Genomic DNA, 18,119 nt, shown 5'->3' with positions numbered 1-18,119 from the left:
AAAAAAAAACACACTGAATATCAAGGGCTGGAAAAATAAAACAAATGGCAACCAAAAAAGAGCAAGAGTGGCAATATTAATATCTCTGATAAAATAGACTTTAAGGCAAAAACCAACATAAGGGACAAGGAAGGACATTATATAATGATGTAAGGGTCAATCTAACAAGAAGATATAACCATAATAAATATATATGCACCCAATTAAAGAGCCAAAAGAATACATAAAGCAAACATTACCAGGATTGAAAAGAGAAATAGGCAACTCCACAATAATAGTAGTCTTTAACACACCACTTCCAATGAAGGACAGAACAACTAGAAAGAAACTCAACAAAGATACAGAAGATCTAAACAACGTAACAACCAACTTGACCTCATAGATACATACAGAGCACTCTACCCAACAAAAACACAATACATACTCTTTTTCAGTGCACATGGATCATTCTTCAAAAAAAGACCGTATGTTAGGCCACAAAGCAAAGCTCAATACATATAAAAACATCAAAATAATACAAAGCATTTTCTTGGATCACAAAGCCATAGAATTAGAGATCACCAACATGAAGATCAGAGGGGGAAAATTAAATACATAGAAACTTCCTAATATTCTGTTTAAAAACTACTAAGTAATAGAAGAAATAAAAAGTGAAATAAAACATTCTTAGAATTAAATGAGAATGAAAACACATCAGACCAAAACGTATGGGGCACAGAAAAAGCAGTGCTCAGAAGTCACCAAAAAAACTTCAACACCTAAATAACCAAAAGAAAAACAACCCAATTCAAAAATGAGCAGGGGGTATGAACAGACACTTCACCAGCTAACAAACACATGAAGACATGCTCCCAATCATTAGCCATTAGATAAAGGCAAATCAAAACAACAATGAGATATCTTCTCATTCCAGCAATAATAGCAAAGTTCAGTAAGACAGAAAGCAACAAATGCAGGTAAGGGTATAGAGAGATTGGAACTCTCATGCACTGCTTGGGACTGTAAAATGGTACAAGCACTATGGAAAACAGTATGGTGCTTCCTTAAAAATTTGGAAATAGAAATACCATTTGATCCAGCAATCTCTAACAATACTAGGTATATATCCGAGAGAAATAAGAGCTGGGACACAAATAGATATATGCTTACCTATGTGCATCGCAGCATTATTCACAGTAGCAAAGAGATTGGAAACAACCCAAGTGCTCATCAGCGGCTGAATGGATAAACAAACTATGGTGCATACACACAATGGAATACTAGGCAATATTAATAATGAGGAATCAGTGAAACACCTCATACTGTGGATGAACCTGGAAGACATTATTCTGAGTGCAATAAGTCAATCACAAAAGGAGAAATACTGTGTGAATCCACTATTACAAAAAGGAAAGGAAAGGTTTACATACAGAAAGAAACAGTCTTGGATGGTTACCAGGGATGAGAGAGGGGGAAGGAAAATCACTAACTAGATAGTAGACAAATATTAATTTGGGTGAAGAGAAAGACAATATACAATAAGAGGATGGTCAACACAGTATCACTAAGGCAAAAGAAGATAAGGAGAGGAAGTGCACAAGAGGCAACAAAGATTACATACACAATCATGCAATATCAGTAATAACAAACAGTCTATGAGTAGATACCTAGGCAGACAGACAAGCTGAACAGGTATAAATAAGTAGGCAAACAGGCCTACACCCACAACCATATATAGGTTTGGTAGAGGATATCTCTATGTGCTGTAAATATACCTATGTATATGGTAGAGCAACCAGGGGTCAAAGTTAACAAAAACTTCTTAGCCATGACCAGACACCTTAAGGTAATAAGTCACTGGGCTTGGGGAACAACTAATTCAATTGGCATAACATAGTTTACAAAGACAGTGTTCTGTATCCTGCTGTGGTTAGTGACTGGGTACTTAAAGGCTAAGGAGTGGCCATTTAAGGTGCAGCTATTGGTCTCTCTCTGAAGCAAAGGAGAGTGAAGAAAATCAAAGATGCATGGAAACAAATAATCCACAGAACTAATGGACCATTCTAACCTCACTCTCCTCAACCCTGAGACAAGAACTACTTGGTGCCCAGCTACCGCTACTAGCTGCTCTGAACTCTCACTGCCATCAAGTCGATTCCGACTCACAGTGACCCCCATTGGTTTTCCAACAAGAAGATGAAGCAGATTGCCTCATCTTTCTTCTGCAGAGCAGCTGGTAGGTTTGAACCACTGACCTTTTCGTTAGCAGCCAAATACCTTAACCACTACACCACCAGAGCTCCTTAACTGCTCTGAAGGGGATACCCGTAGAAGGTCTTGGATAAAGTATGAGAAAAATGTGGAACAAAACTCAAAATCATAAAAAACACCAAACTTATACTCTAATATAGAGACCAGTGGAAACCCTGAGACTGTGTCCCTTAGTCACCCTTCAAGCCTGGAACTGAACTTACCCTTGGACTCAATTTTCAGCCAAACAATAAATAGGCCTATATGGTGAGCAGTAACATTAGAGGTTTAAGTACTCCTTAGAACAGTGGACTGTACGAGATTAAAAGAGTAGCTTCTACCCAGGGATAAAGGTCAGAAGGCAGGAAGGGATAAAAAGGACTAATGGAAATGGGAAACACAGGAAAGAGTGCTGTTACATTGTGGGGATTGCAATCAATGCCACAAAACAAAATGTGTATTAATTATTGAATGGAAAACCAGTTTGCTCTATAAACTTTTACTCAAATCACAATAAGAAGGTTTTTTTGTTTGTTTGTTTGTTTTTTTAAAAAGGCATATTAGCAATAAACTGGGGGCGGACGGGAGGGCCTGTGGAGCCCAGTTCTACTCTGACACACTTGGAGTTACCATGAATCCCAGTCAACTCAATGGCAACAGGGTTGGTAGTGGAACTGGTGCCATTCGGAAGTTCCAACCGTGGGAATCTACAGGTAGAGTTTATGAACAAGAGACTCTGTGCGCTACCTGGGCTGAGTTATCCACCACCCTCCTCACCAGCTTCACCCTTCCCTACCCCTCCCTGGCCTTTGGCTTCATCCCTCCCTCCTGCACGTTCTTCTTCCCGCTGCAGCCCCATTGGCTGCCCTTACCTCGATATCTGATGTTCTGCAAGTGGGAAAAGAACTCACTGTAATAAGTGTTTTCACCATTCTCCTGGACCTGCAGGGACAAATAAAGAGTAGTTAACTAAGTGGAGAAGAGACCTCCAGCTCTATCCCTACTGATCCAGCTGCCTTTTTCGTAGCTGATTGAGCAGACCCTTTAAAAGCAAAGAGGAAGCAGCACATGTCCCAGTTATGCTGTGGGGAGACAACCTGGTTATTCTTTGGGCTCATAAGGCTCTTGAAGAGAAGTATTCCCTGAAGCTTCCAGGGAAAAGAGATTTTTGGTGACTGGTGATGCCCTCAGAGAATGGCCAAAAGTTGCTGCTAAAAAAGTCCCTGACAAGCTTATTTGGGGTGGTGACACAGTCAGATTCGTTGTGATGAGGAAGCTGGCTCTCATGGGCTGTCTTCATCCTTGAGACTTGTGACTGAGGAGAGGACAGCCAGATGTTCAAGGCACAATTGCCAGTTCCACTCACTGTCATATCACTCTATAATTTTTGTATGAATGTTTATTTTCAGAAAGGCAGAAAAGTTGCTTTTGGTGCAAAAGGTCTATTTTCAATGGCTCTTTTCAGTCAGTGGTGTTGATTCAGCCTCCAGTTCTTCTTCCACTGTGTATAAACTCAAGCTTTCTTGGATTAATGACTGTCATTTTGCTGTTTGTTTTCTATATAACTTATGACTTTTTTGTTCCTCTGTTCCACCTTTCCTGGCTTCTTTTTTTGTTGAACAAAGACTTCCAGTCTACCATTTAACCATTTTCAATTATTTTCTTAGTGGTTTCTCTAGTGCTTACAATATACAACTTAATTTCTCATAAGCAAGTTAATACTAATTTAAGTCCAAAAATTATAGTGACTTTGCTCCAATGTACCTCATTTCTTCCCCCTCCTTTCTTCTATTTTTGACACACATAGTTGTTCTGGTTACCTAGTGCTATGCTACTCTGACTGGGATATACCACAAACAGGAGTTTATTCTTGCAATTTGGAGGCTTTAAGTCCAAGTTCCGCATGTCAGGCACTAGGGGCTGGGTGAAAGCCCCTCAGCCTTAGGCTTCAGCTCTGCCTCCTGCTCCTGGCCCACTGGAGCTAGAGGCGTTTCTTCACTCAGACAGCTGCTGGCTGCTGAAACTGACAAGCCCAAGGTTGACAAGTAAAAAGGCACAGTCCCAATGTTACCAAACCACATGTCAGGCCCATTAATTCAAGTCCATTGAAAGTCCCAAGGTCAGCAGAGCTTGGCAGGCTGCTGAACAATGACACAGCTACATGCAGGGTTCAAGTGTGGCGTAAGCTGGAGACCATTCCCAAAGCTGTTTCTTATATACGGAAAGCAAACTACATACCCAAAGGCAGGTCTTCAGCTGCTCACAGTAGATTCCACCATGGAGTTGATTACCAGTCTCATCATGGGGAATGGTACATCCAGCTGCCCAGCCACTCAACCAGGCCTAGCCAAGTTGACATATAAACTTAACCACCACAATAGTAAACCTACATATGTTATAAGTCCAACAATACAGTGTTATAATTATTGTTTTAAACAATCTTACGTTTTTTAAGAAATTTCAAAAAGAGAGAAAACTTACATCATTCTTTTTTCTATTCACCCACATATTTATAATGCCCAGCACTCTTCATTTCTTTCTGTGGATTTGAGTTACTATCTGGTATAATTTCCTTTCAGCCAGAAGGACTTCCTAGAGTGTTTCTTTTAAGATAGGTCTGCTAGTAACAAATTATCTCAGTTTTTTTAAAATCTGGAAATGTCTTTATTTTTGTCTTCATTTTCTGAAGGATGTTTAGCTGGGTATAGAATTGGTTGACAGGTTTGTTCCAGCACTTTGAATGTGTTAGTCCGCACATCCTTCTGATGACTTGTTCCTCATGAGCAATCAGCCACTATGTTCTCATTATGTTCTCATTCCCCTGTATGTAATGAATCCCTTTCCTCTTGATGATTTCAAGATTTCTCTTTGTCTTTGAACTTTCAGCACTTTGACTATGTTGTATCAGGTGTTAATCTGACTTGGAGTTTGTTGAGTTTCTTAGATCAGTAGATTTAATGTTTTTCATCAAATTTGAGTCTTTTTCAGCCATTATTTCTTTAAATATTTTTTCTGCTGCTTATCTCTCTCCTTTCCTGGGCTTCCATTACATATATCTGTTGATACACCTCATGAGTCTCTAAGGTTCTGTTCATTTTTCTTCAGTCTTTTTTCTCTCTACTTCAGATTGAATGATTTCTTTAATCTATATTCAGATGCACTGATTCTTCTGCCCTCTCAAATCCATTTTAAGCCCATCTAGTAACATTTTCTTAACTTTTTTTTTTTTTCAATTGTACTTTTCAACCTAAGAATTTCTAACTGGTGCATTTTTATACTTTGTTTCTCTAATGAAATTTTCTTTTTTCGGTCATTGTCATCATGTTTTCCTTTAATTATTTAAACACAGTTTTCTTTAATTCTTTGAACATGTTTGTAATAGATGTTTTGAAGATCTTGCTACTATATCACTCTGAGCTGACTCAGAGTCAGTTAGTATTGATTACATTTTTTCCTAAGTATAGTTCATATTTTCTTATTTCTTTACATGTCCCAATTTTTGTTGTTGAAAACTGGACATTTTAGATAATATGTGGTAGTAACTCTGGATTCTGATTTTTTTTATTGTCCTGAGGGTTCTTTGTTTGTGTGTTTGTTTAGTAACTTGCCTGTACTTACTTTACAAGATATGTCTCCCAACAGTATGCAGCCACTGATGTCTCTGCTCTATTTTCAGTTATTTTTATATTTTAGCCTGATTTTCTGTGGGTTGCTGAGAGTTGGCAAAGCTTTCTGATGAGCCAGTGATTTGGGTAGAGGTTGTGCTGAAACCCCTCGAGCCCACAGAACCTCCACCCTCTGCTGACGGACCTGTGTGTGGACTGAGAAGCACAGTCAAAGTTCAGAATGTTCTGAAGTCAGCTTCAGTTTACTTTCCACCAGGCCCTCTTGTAAAAATTCCATAGTTCTCTCATTTCCATGATCTTCCCGTTAAATTTCTGGCTAGTCCATCACTCACCTCAACTGGAATCACAACCTCAGATTAGCAGAGCTGCAAGTTTTTCCTGTTTGTTTTCTGCCTTTTCTGAGTTTACTTTTATTGACAGTGCCCTGAGGTGTAGGGTTCTAACTTCCACCCTAAATCAAGTCAGCTTCTTCTGGCAATGAAGTTGCTAGTTTCTGTGATCAGCTCTTCCCTGATAGAGCTACCTTGATGACCAAGCTAGGTAGGGATGGGAAAACCTTCAAGAAAAAGGCCACAGACTTCTATTATTCTTACTCAAAAGTCTAACCATTTTTCACAAAAAAAAAAAAAAAAAAAATGCCTCTCAATTTGTTGTTTGCCTTTGGTCAATTTCCTGAACACTGATATGGTTGTTTTTGACAACTTTACCAGCTTATACTTATTTTGGGGGGATTGGATTCACCAAACTCTTCTCACCACCATAGCCAGAGGAGGTCCCCCCACCAGATTTTCTTAGGAATGCAGAGGTGGTGCATTTGTTTGATCAAGTTAGAGGGTTTCCCCTTGCCCTTCAGACCAGATGTGTCCAGTCATTACTTGTGTGATTCCAGCTCTTTTAAGTCTGCTTCTCCCAGCCTTCCAATGTTCCTAAGGTTGATAACACAGCAAGAGCATAGTGACCAGGAACAGGGCTGGAAAGAGGTTCGAACTTTCATCAGGTCAGGATCTCCAAGAACTGTGATCTTCAGAAAGAATGAAGAGGGTTAGGAAGGAAGGCCCTTTATCTAGTCTTAATGCCCTGTTTGGACATAAACTGATGACTTAAAATGCAGGCACACATGTATAATTTCAGCCTACCTCACAGAGGGCTGCCATTACAGCCAAACCATTGGGGGCCTCTTTGGCTACATGATAGCTCTTGTATTTTGAGTTGTAGTGAACAACATGAATCTGTGGGGGCAAGAAAAGATACATCAATGACAGTTAATATAGACTTCACAGAAGGAGGGAAAGAAAGAAAGGTACTTTTTCCAAGGCTTCAGACTACCCCACACAAACAACTTCTTACTTCCATCTCCCTCCATCTGGGCTACAAACTCCTTATATCAAGATGATAAAATCTTGAATGGAAGGAGCATGAGTGGGACTTCGGGAAGATGGTAACCTGAGGGAATTTCCCTGACCCCTAAATCCTTCACCAGCAGACAAACTGACAGAGTCTAGAGGGATCATATGAAGCACCAGGTTCTCTGAGGTTTCTGGGGGATGAATAGCCATGAGCCATTGGTCTTCTGGAGGCCTGGAAAGAGTTAGGACCAGCAGCAGAAAATGAAGCTTGGCTCAGCTGAGGCCACAGCACTCTGTAGAGGTTTGTGGGAATTCATAAGGGTGCCATAGCTGCCTGCCTATTGCTGGGGCCTCAGGGGGGCTGCACCATCTTTCCAACTGTGATGGACCCAGAGGAGGACTAGGAGTAAGGGCCCAGCACTCTCCAGCCCTTAGTCAAAAAGACAGCCACTGGCATCCAGGAAGACCAGAAGCAAAGGGTTCTGGCTTCTAGTTTGTTTCTTCTTGTCTGAAGAGCAGAAACTGCCAGACCATCCATGCTCACAGGGTAGCCACCACCCCATGGACCTTCACAGTCTGGTCTCCTGGGGCCATGGGCAGGCAGAGAAAACCAATACCTCATTTCAAGAAACACATCATCCAGAGGAGGCAGACTAGATGCTGAGTAAGAATATAGGAAACTCCAATGTGGAACAAATTGGTAGGGAGACCCCCTTCAGATTAAAGAGAAGTCAAGCTCTGAGAAAAGTCTAACAATAGAAGCATCCTCCTCACAGGTAGAGGACTTGACCATGAGTTTCTCACTCAACTCCAAGATCTGTGAGGGCAGGGACCACATCTCTGGCAGCCACCTCAGCCTGGCACATAGCAACCATCTCTTGAAGCCCAAAAAAAAACAAACCAAACTCAACTGCTGTCAAGTCGAATCCGACTCATAGCGACCCCTCCTTGGGTTTTTGAGGCAATATCTCTATGGAAATAGATTGTCTAACCTTCCTTCCAAGGAGTGGCTGGTGAGTTTGAACTGTCAGCCTCCTGGTTAGCAGCCAGGTAGCTGCTAAATGACTATGGCCTCTGTGTTTTCCCAAGATCCTTGTCCCATAAAGGGAATCTTACCATGTGACACCTTCCTGTTCCAGGAGGCTACTATAGACCTACTGTCATCCTTTACCTAGACTTATAATCTAACACATGGAAATCCAGCCAAAATCACAGAGGCTGGTCCTGCCTTATGGCTTTGAGCACCTGCCTTGCTGTGGATTCCATAGGGACTGAGACCCTGCCTGTACTCACTGCACAGAGCATCAATCAGTCAAAAGTTGCTGAATAAATGAAAAATAAACTTGATCTCAGGGTGACTTGACCATCATCGTTACAAAAAGTCTTTTTGGCTATTTAAGTAAAGAAGTGGCTATGGAGTCTGAAGGAGAGAAGACCCAGTCTGGGCCCTTATGATACCTCGATCATAGACCTGATCCCGTCGATGGTATGCTCAGAGCCACTCATCTCCGAGGACCCACCGCCCCAGTGGAAGTGCATCTGCTCGGCGATGTACTCGGTGCCATCAGTGGTCATCATACGCATGGTGGGGGGTAGTTTGATCTCCACTGTAAAGAGGACAGGGGCAGGAATGATGCAGAGTGAGAAGTGGTTGGGTCATCTCCCATCTGCTCACTCCCAGACTGGCTTAGAACATCATAAGCATGTGGGGGTGGGGTGGGGGGAGGCAGGTGGCACTCAGAGCATATGGAGAGGTCAAGACAGGTACTGGATGATGATTAAGTTAGGCTAGGACAGGCACCTCTCCTGGACATACACCTTCCTGCCCAACATCAGAAAGTCAGGGCAGGACTGTGGGGTGGTAGGTCTCAGCCTGTTGTCTCTGAAAAAATATGGCCAATGGCTGTGAAAATGCAGAACTCCACTGTGGAATTTGTGCAAAGTATACGAATAATAAGCTGAGCCTCTTTTGATTAATTTTACTGCCCAGAATTGTACTGGTTGTAAAGCTACATTGAGGTAGCTATCCTCTTCATGAAGTGATTAAAATCCATATTGCAAGTAGCCTTCTAGAACTAGCCCAGTTAACTGCCAGCTCCACTTGGAGGTAACCTCTGTTGGAGTTCAACAAGTTTATTTTATGGACAAGGAAGCAGACACAAGAGGATGGAAAAACTGCTCAAAGTCATCAGTCAGGGGCAGAGCTGAGCCAAAAAATGTGCATCTAGATGCCATTCAGGCATTAGCCACTATCCCGCTTCTCTGTGGCATTGCTCAATGTGTCTTCCAAAGAGGAGACTGCACTTTACAGCCAATCAGGAAGTACGCAGACTTTTGATTTGGGATTTATCTACATTGACTTATTATCAATGGGTACATTAAAATGCTAGGTTCTGCTAATGGGAAAAACAGATCATTCTCCCAGCTTCCTCCTGCCTGATGCTCTACAACCAGTCACAGCAGGGAAGTAACTACAAACAGACAACTATAGTTGGTTTCACTGACTGAGGTCGTAGGAAAATCTCTATCTTTGGGAATGAGGTAGGCAAAAAGGAGAGATGGAGAGTGACATTCAGTGACTAAGAAAAATATTTATGAGATTATGGAAAGGGACAGGTAGCATCTGTCCTGCTGGCAAGGTTTTCCTATTTAAAGTCATCAAAGATGGTTCATGGTATAGATTGAATTGTCCCCCAAAATATGTGTTGAAATACTAACCCCTATACCTGTAAATAAGATCCTGGTTGGAAATTGGGGTTTTCTTCTGTTATCATAATCTAGTCATACCAGTGTAGAGTGGGTCTTAAACCTAATAACTTGGGTTGTAAAGGAACAGAATAGACACAGGGATACACACTAGAAGAAAAGGAAAACAGATGACAGAGAGAGTTGCATCTACAAGCTCAGGAAATCCAAGGATTGCTGGCAGCTACTAGAAGCTGAAATAGACAAAGAAGGACCCCCCCCCCCATAGCCATGCCCTGAATTTGGATGTCTAACCTCCAGAACTAGGAGAAAACACCACCTACTTGTGGTATTTCTGTTACAGCAGTACTAGGTAGCGTAGTGCCTAAGGCACTTGACTGCTAACCAGAAGGTTGGTGGTTCAAACCCACTAGCCACTCCTCAGAAGGAAGGTTGGGCAATCTACTTCCATAGTGATACTGCCTTGGAAACCCAAGGAGGGGTCGCTATGAGTTGGGTCTGACTCAACGGCACATAACAACAACAGTACTAGGTAACTAAGACTATTATAAACAACCACATTTCCTTAAAAAGCAAATACTCAGTATTTGATAGCTGATAAATGATTCCTTTTTCCTTCCAAATTTGTCCAAAGGAGTGGGGAGCTATGATTAAATTTATAATATGCAAATATGTTGTAATGCAGGAATCCTGCCTCAAAGATTTGAAAATGTCCTTAGGTGGTAGAGGTGCTTTGTATTTAGTGCTTGGGGGTTGTTGTTGTTATTAGGTGCCATGGAGTCCAGTCTAGCTCCTAGAGACCCCATATGACAGATTAGAACAGCCCCCATAGGATTTTCCAGGTTGTAATCTTTATGGGAGCAGATTACCAGGACATTGTTCACACGGATCTGCTAGTGGATCCGAACCAGTGACCTTTCAGTTATCAGTCAAGTGCTTAACCGTTGCACCAACAGAGCTCCTTAGGATGTGGTCAGCCTCAAAATCAAAGATCACATGAAAAAAATGGAAATGCTTTTAAAAGAGACAAGTAGAGTTAGCTGTGCAGACAGCTGATAGGGGCTTGGAAAGCCAAGGACCCCAGCCAGGCTTCCCCAGTGAACGTATGAACATGAATAGGGATCCTGACAATCAAGTTTCCACAAAGCATAATTCTCTGGAGATGGACTGTCTCAGTTCTCAAGTGACATCTACGGGACTTTGCAGGAAGCCTGGGAAAGGGCAGCAGTTCTGAGCTTTCCACTATATCTTTGAAAAGGCAATACTGAGATACCTGTCTCCAAATACCAACTTGCTGAGCAACCTTCTAGATTCTGAAAATTAATTTAACTTCCAGAAGACATTGCTCCCCACTCATGGGCAACCAGTTTAGCTGATTTCTTCTCAGATCAGAAAAACCACATGATCTGACCAATTTCTGTCCTCAAGATACAACCAGCAAAGCGTCAAAGTCATGAAGACCAAAGAAAGACTGGAGAACTGCCACCGATTGGCAGAGACTTGGGAAATAAGACAATTAAATGCAATGTGGGATCCTAGATTCAATCCTGGACCAGAAAAAGGCCATAAATGGGAAAAGTGATGAAATTCAAGCAAGGTACATGGATTAGTCAATGGTGTTATATCATTGTCAGTTCCCTGGGTTTAATAATAACTATACTATGATTATAATATATTAATATTTTATAACTTTTCTGCAAGTTGGAAACTATTTCAAAATAAAAGCCTGGGAGGAACAAAGGGAGGGACACACCAGCCTTCTCTGCTGCCTTCAAAGATCAAAATTTGCAGCTCTCATGATGGCCTCTTCGGGGATTTATCCTTTTATGTACAGGTCTTTTCCCTTCAAATGCAATGGACATTTTAAAGCATCTACTCGAAGGTTTTAAATCAAACATCAAACAAAAAAACAAAAATCCAAACCCTTTGCCCTTGAGTCAATTCCAACTCATAGGGAGCCTATAAGACAGACTAGAACTGCCCATAGGGTTCCCAAGGCTGTAAATATTCGCAGCAATAGACAATAGCTGAGCTTAATTAGTAAAGAATGTGTGTCTTGAGCAATATGCTGTTTTAAGACCAACTATATATGGAATCAAATTGACAACAGCAAGTCAAAAAGTTAGATAGGAAACTTAGTGGGAAGTAGTTTATGTGAATGGGAGAGGAATAACTCAGGAAAAAAGGATGAGAATGGTTTCACAAGTTGAAGAACATAATCAACATCACTGAATTGGACATGTAGAAATTGTATTAGTACATGTTTTGCTGTGTATATTCTCAATGGCAACAACCAAAAAAAAAAAAATAAGTTTAAAAGAGAGGCAGGGAATGTGTTGCTTTTCTCACTGACCCCTAGAGGCCCAGTGCCTTGAACCTTTAAACTTTTCTGGAGTCTATGAGAATGTTCTCTTGACTATTTGAAAATAAATAAATGGTCCCACTGCTGCTGTCAACCCTCTAGTGTGAGGCCTGGAGATCTGTTGATGCTGTTCCTGGTGACTGACCATCACCTGCTTCCCCTCTGACTGCCGGCATCTTGCCAGCAAGGGGTTGCCAGGACTGGGAGCCTCTTGCCCATCCCTTACCTGTGTGGCCATTGTTGGTCATGGGGAACTCGCCCTCCTGAGCCTCATAGCCTGTCAGTTTCAGGTCCTTCAAGGCAGGGTTATACCGCACCATCTTCCTCTGCACGTTGATGGGTGACTGCCTCTGCCCACCACAGGCTGCGTAGTGGTCCGGCCAGTATTTCTGGTCCAGCGCCCCCTCTGAGATGGGAAACAGCCAAACAGGTTGCAGGTGGAGGGGTTACTGGGGCCAAGCCCTCCTAGAAGGTAGAGGTGCACCCACTGGTCACCTCACACAGGGCAGAGGCCAGGGCCCACTACGTGAGAGGCCCAAGGGACTGCCTTCTAGGAAGCAGAGGCAGGGCCTCTGGAAGGAGGCTGAAGGGGCTTTTCAATGAACCCCAGGAGTTTGGGGGCTTTGGTTTTGATTTCTAATTTCACATTGCAAACACTGACCCTAGGAACATGGCTTTGAAAGCAATGGAAGTTCTTTAATATACAGCTTCCCCCGCCTCACCCCTTGAATTATTTTCTTCAGGGCTGAATACTGCCCTGAGAAATCCGTGCGCATGGAATGACCATGTTGCTTCCAGGGGCTTTTCCTGTTTCCTCTGAATAGTAGAACTTTCCTTTCTAAGCACCCAGCAGTGACATAGACCCTCCCCAACCCAGGCTGCAGGACCTCCCTCACCTATTTTCTTACCCCTTTTACAGGTTCCTAGAGTCATAAAGACTACCTAAGTGACAGCTACACCTATGGATTGAGGGTAGCTAAGGAAGTATTAAAAAGCCCTAGTGGTGCAGCGATTAAGCACTTGGCTGCAAACCCACCAGCCATTCCATGGAAGAATGATATGGCCATCTGCTTTGTAAGAATTACAGCCTGGAAACTCTCTGGGGTAGTAGCAATGAGTTTTTGGTTAAGGACGTATTTGTACCAAAAATGACATCAAATGACAAACTAACTTTTTTTTTTTTTAATTTTCAAAAATACAGTTTCTTTTTTTAAAGAGGATAAATAGCCACAGAGGTGAGGAGGAGGTGGTGATGGAGTATATCTTGGCTGTTGGGGACCAAACTCTCCTTCACACTCTAGGGAGTAGCTGTGTGCTAAGTAGGTGGCTTGTTTTAAGAAAGCAGCGTGTAATTGGGCCTCTCACCACTTCTTGGTTTTGTAATCAATAGAAAAATTGATTCTTTGTTTCTCTGCTCTGCTCTTCACTATTTAATAATAATAATAAACAGAAACAAAAATCAGTTGCAGTTGAGTTTATTCCGATTCACAGCAACCCCATATATGTCAGAGTAGAATTGTGCTGCAGAGGGTTTTCAACGGATAAAATCGATCTCCAGGCCTTTCTGCCAAGGCGCCTCTGGGTGGATCGAACCTCCAACCTTTCTGTTTCAGCCAAACGCGTTAACCATTTGCACTCACCAAGAACTCCATTTAATAATACAAACCAATTTTAAACAAGTCTTTTCTCAGAGTCAGGTTACCAGAACCAAAGCAACAGGCTTCAAGAGCAGCCCTGTCTTAGCTCTCTCGTGCTCTGTCACGGAAATGCCACTTGTGCATGGCTGTAACAAACAGGAATGTATTTTCCCAGTTTAGGAAGCTGGAAGGCTGAGCTCAGAGCAGCGCTCTAGGGGAAGGCTTTCTCTCTCTGTTGGCTCTGGAGGAAGATCCTTGTCTCTTCAGCTTCTGCTTCCTGGTTCCTTGGCAGTCTCCTTGTGTCTTGGCACTTACCCCATCTCGGCATCCTAGTTTACTTGTTTAATCTCTTTTATATCTCAAAAGATATTGATTCAAGACACACCCTACACCAATCCTGCTTCATTAACATAAAAAGACAGTCCATTCCCAAATGGGATTGTTGTAACTACAGGCATAAAGGTTATGATTTACAAGACATATTTTGGGGGACATAATCCAATCCATAACAAGCCTTGGCCCACACTCAGGTAATTTCTGAAGGCACTTGCAATAGTTCCTGGAAAGTTCTCTGAGTCCTCTACTGACTTCCCAGAAGGCTAGCCTGAGCCCAGAAAAAACAAGACTGCCATTATTGTGAAACTCTCTCTTCCTTAACCTCTGAGCCACTCCCGGCACAGCTGGGGTCAGGTGAGGCAGAAAGCCCCAGGGTCTTTGTGTAACAGGCAGGTATATGGAGATAAAAGTATGCAGTCCTGCCCTCTGAAGCTGGGCTTTCGGACCCTGACATCATGTTCTTGACTTAACAGGATATAGCATTCACCTGCATTTATGCTTTTCTAGGTACCTGGGTCAAGGGCAGATTGTACCAAGAGCAAGCTCAACCCTGCGTTTACCTCTTGCCTCCACCAATGGTTACAACCCTCCTCTTGGGCTGCCGTTCCATGTATATTCCCAGTACCAAAAAGGGGCAGGAACTCTCAGGTGATTCGTGGGAGGAGTGTGTAGTGTCCACAAACCCCACCAACACAACCTTCCAGTCTTTGGGTCACCTGTGGTCTAGCAACCCCACTAAAACCCACTGCTATCAAATCAATTCCAACTCATCGTGACCCTCTAAGGACAAAGTAGATCTGCCCTAATATTTCCAAGGCTGTAAATCTTTATAGAAACAGACTGCCTCAGCTTCCTCTCGTTGAGTGGCTGATGGGTTCAAACCACCAACCTTTAGGTAGCAGCCAAGCACTTTACCCACTGTAACACCAGGGCTCCTGCGTGGTCCAGAGCCCATGCTAAATGCCAACATTTTCAATTTCACCTTTGAAGGTCAGGTTTCAGATCATGTGCAGGTCTGACTCTCATCACAGGCATTGCCACCAAGAGGAAGCAGCCTGGTGGCAACCTTTTAAAGGCAGCTGGTGCTCTCATCAAGGTGAGGTGTTCTGGGTAAACATCTCACAATGTGTATTATGGTTTTTCCAAGAAGGAAGGCTCTCACCAGCCTGCAGCCCCTTCCAGGAAACTACAGGACATCCTTTTTAATAACCTCCTTTTCCAGTTACACAGACCAATAGCAAGGCAAGTGGTGCTGCAATCAGAAGCAGTGAGCAGGATCTTGAACCTGCCAACACTGTGGGTGGAAAAGGGCCTCAAGACCAAAATACTCACTGCCATCAAGTTGATTCTGACTCATAGCGACCCCTTCTTGGGTTTCCGAGACAGTATCTCTATGGAAGTATATTGCCCAGTCTTCCTTCCAAGGAGTGACTGGTGGGTTTGAACTGCCAGCCTTCTGGTTAGCAGTCAAAAACGAGAGGAAGCTGAGGCAGTCTGTTTCTGTAAAGATTTACAGTCAAATGCCACCAGAGCTCCTGGAAAAGGGCCTGCAAGGGAGGAAGGGTCTGGTGATGGGGAAGAATTATTTTCTCTTTTCCTTAATGGAAGTGTCAGACCAAAACCAAACCCTGTATACTCACCTGATCTCCTCCATCGAGTCAATTCCAACCCACAGTGACCCCCACTGGGTTTCCAAGGCTGTAAATCTTTATGGCCATGGAGAAGCTGGTGGGTTTGATCCACTGACCTTCTGGTTAGCACCCAAATCCCTTACCTACTACACCACCACCAGAGCTCTTTAGTTGAAGCTTAAGTTCGGCTTATTCTCCATGCTTTCCAAGACATTGAAAAGGTGGTATGTGAAGCCAAAATGGGCAACAGTGGAACAGAAAATCATGGGCAGTCTACCTGGCCACTCTGGAAAATACCAGGCTTCTCTCTCTTTCCCCAAGAAGGGGAGTCATACCTTCTCTGTGGAGAGAGGGGGAAAGGGGGCTTACCGTAGTAGGTCCAGTGGGACCCATGCTGGGCCAGGGCACCAAGGAACAGGGACAGCAGAATTGCCGGGGCCCTCATGGCATCCAGATCTGGAATCAGTAATGAGTCTGGGGAAGCTCTTCTTTTAAAAGCTCAGAAACTGTAAATGACAATTTACCAAGTCTGGTTGGTTGGTCCACCCTTTGCTGCGCCCAATAAAACAACAACCTTCCCACAAGGCCCTACTTGGCTCCATTGGCCAGGTGGCCTGTATACTCACCTGATCTCCTCCCAAGACATTATCATGGCCTGACTTTGGTTATTAAAGGTCTCCACTTACGAAAACTCACTTGCGAGGCCACACAGTGCAGCCTTTGTGAACTAGGTCTACAAGAGAGGGAAAACGCCCAAGGCGAAGAGGAGCAGGTGTCAAGGCCTTCCCCAACAATAGCACTTCCTGTCCCCTCACTTCTAGCAAACGGAGTACTAGGAGCTGATAAGGAGCATTGCCAATGCCCTAAAAGCCCTGGCTGGATCCCACTCGATATTTCCTGTCTAAGTCAGGAACACCAGCCACCCCTGCAGACTTGAGCTGCCCACAGTTACTGTTGTCCTTGGTTTCTGTAGAGTTGGTTCTGACTCAAGGCGACCCCATGTGTGCAGAGTCGAACCATGCTCCATGGGATTTTTCAAGGCTGTGACTGTCCAAAAGCAGATCTCCAGGCCTGTCTTCCAAGGCACCTCTGGGTGGGTTCATACCACCAATCTTTCAGCTAGTAGTTGAGTGCCTAACTGTTTACAACACCCAGTGACTCGTAACCACAAACAGACCCCTGGGGAAGTGACCATGGCCCCACATTCTTTCATGAAATGGAGGGTCCCATCTGGAGGCAATCATGTGTTTATCCTTGCTCTGAGTCAGTAGTTGACTCTGAGCCCTGCCATACAGCTCATGAGCCACAACCCAGTACACACCCTTGGGTCACACCAGCAAATGTGGGTGTCCATGTTTCACCACTGGACATGTTTGTTCTGACAGCTGTGGTGCCTTCATTCACGCCCAAACCAATCAAACATGTCTGATCAATGGGTTGCCTAATCCATGTGCGTCCACTTGGGTAAACAATCCTTGAGATTAAGTGAGGGGGAAACTTTGGAGTTTATGCCTGCTGACAGGCCAGCATTTCCCATGACCTTCAGAGAGGGCAACGAAGGCAAAGGGCAGGCAGGGTTCCTGCAGGGTACCTGCCACCTGAGCCAGGTACAAAGACACATCTTGTTCTGGCAAACAGAATCAATCCTCTCCTCGGCCTCAACAACTCATTGCTCACTTTCCTAGGAGTTTGAGGAATGTTGGAATGACAAGAGGGCACCACTAGCAGCATAAGGACATTGAAGGAGAATAGAGGATCTCCTGGATATTTCAAAAGGACTCCCTTCTGTCATTTAAATAGGGGACATCAGTTGCTACAAAGATCCCACTGAAAATGCAGAACCACAATGCACAGCAGTGAAAGAATCTCAAAGGAAGCAAAGCAAAGCATGGTTTAGAGCAAGTGTTTAGAAGCCAGACTGGCAGGGTTCAGGCCCAGCTCTGCCACTTACTAGCTGTGTGACCTTGGGCAAGTTACTCAACCTCTCTGTGCCTCGTTACCCCATCTTTAAGAGAGGTTAATGATAGTACCTCCCTCTTGGGGTTCAATAATAAATTGGTTTGGAGTGCGGGGAGCATTGGCTAGCAAATAACAGTCCCCACATTTTGTGGGGAGAAGTGACTTCATATGTCATCCAGAAACTTCATAAGGAAACAAGAAAGAAAAATCAAGGAATCTTGAGGACCTGATCCCCATCACTGCCAGAGGAGCCATGGGCTGAGTCCATCAGATCATCACTGTGTCCT

At 43.5% G+C, this 18,119-nt stretch overlaps 1 protein-coding gene across 1 annotated transcript in view; it reads right to left on the bottom strand.

The window, feature by feature from the left end:
• CA6 (carbonic anhydrase 6) overlaps positions 1 to 16,318 on the bottom strand; it is a 30,664-nt gene extending 14,346 nt beyond the window's left edge. Inside the window, exons 1-5 of the mRNA XM_007942655.1 lie at positions 16,243 to 16,318; positions 12,496 to 12,675; positions 8,660 to 8,808; positions 6,992 to 7,084; positions 3,102 to 3,171 (exon numbers count right to left, since the gene is read on the bottom strand). Coding sequence (XP_007940846.1) covers positions 3,102 to 3,171; positions 6,992 to 7,084; positions 8,660 to 8,808; positions 12,496 to 12,675; positions 16,243 to 16,318 — 568 coding nt within the window. The remainder of the gene's footprint in view (positions 1 to 3,101; positions 3,172 to 6,991; positions 7,085 to 8,659; positions 8,809 to 12,495; positions 12,676 to 16,242) is intronic.
• Positions 16,319 to 18,119: the final 1,801 nt, after the last annotated feature.

Source organism: Orycteropus afer, unplaced genomic scaffold (assembly GCF_000298275.1).
Source record: "Orycteropus afer afer isolate SDZICR_OR568_19922 unplaced genomic scaffold, OryAfe1.0 scaffold00094, whole genome shotgun sequence".
Classification (NCBI taxonomy): domain Eukaryota; kingdom Metazoa; phylum Chordata; class Mammalia; order Tubulidentata; family Orycteropodidae; genus Orycteropus; species Orycteropus afer.
Note: the sequence above shows the minus strand (reverse complement) of the source record. Positions and strands in the feature narration are given on the sequence as shown.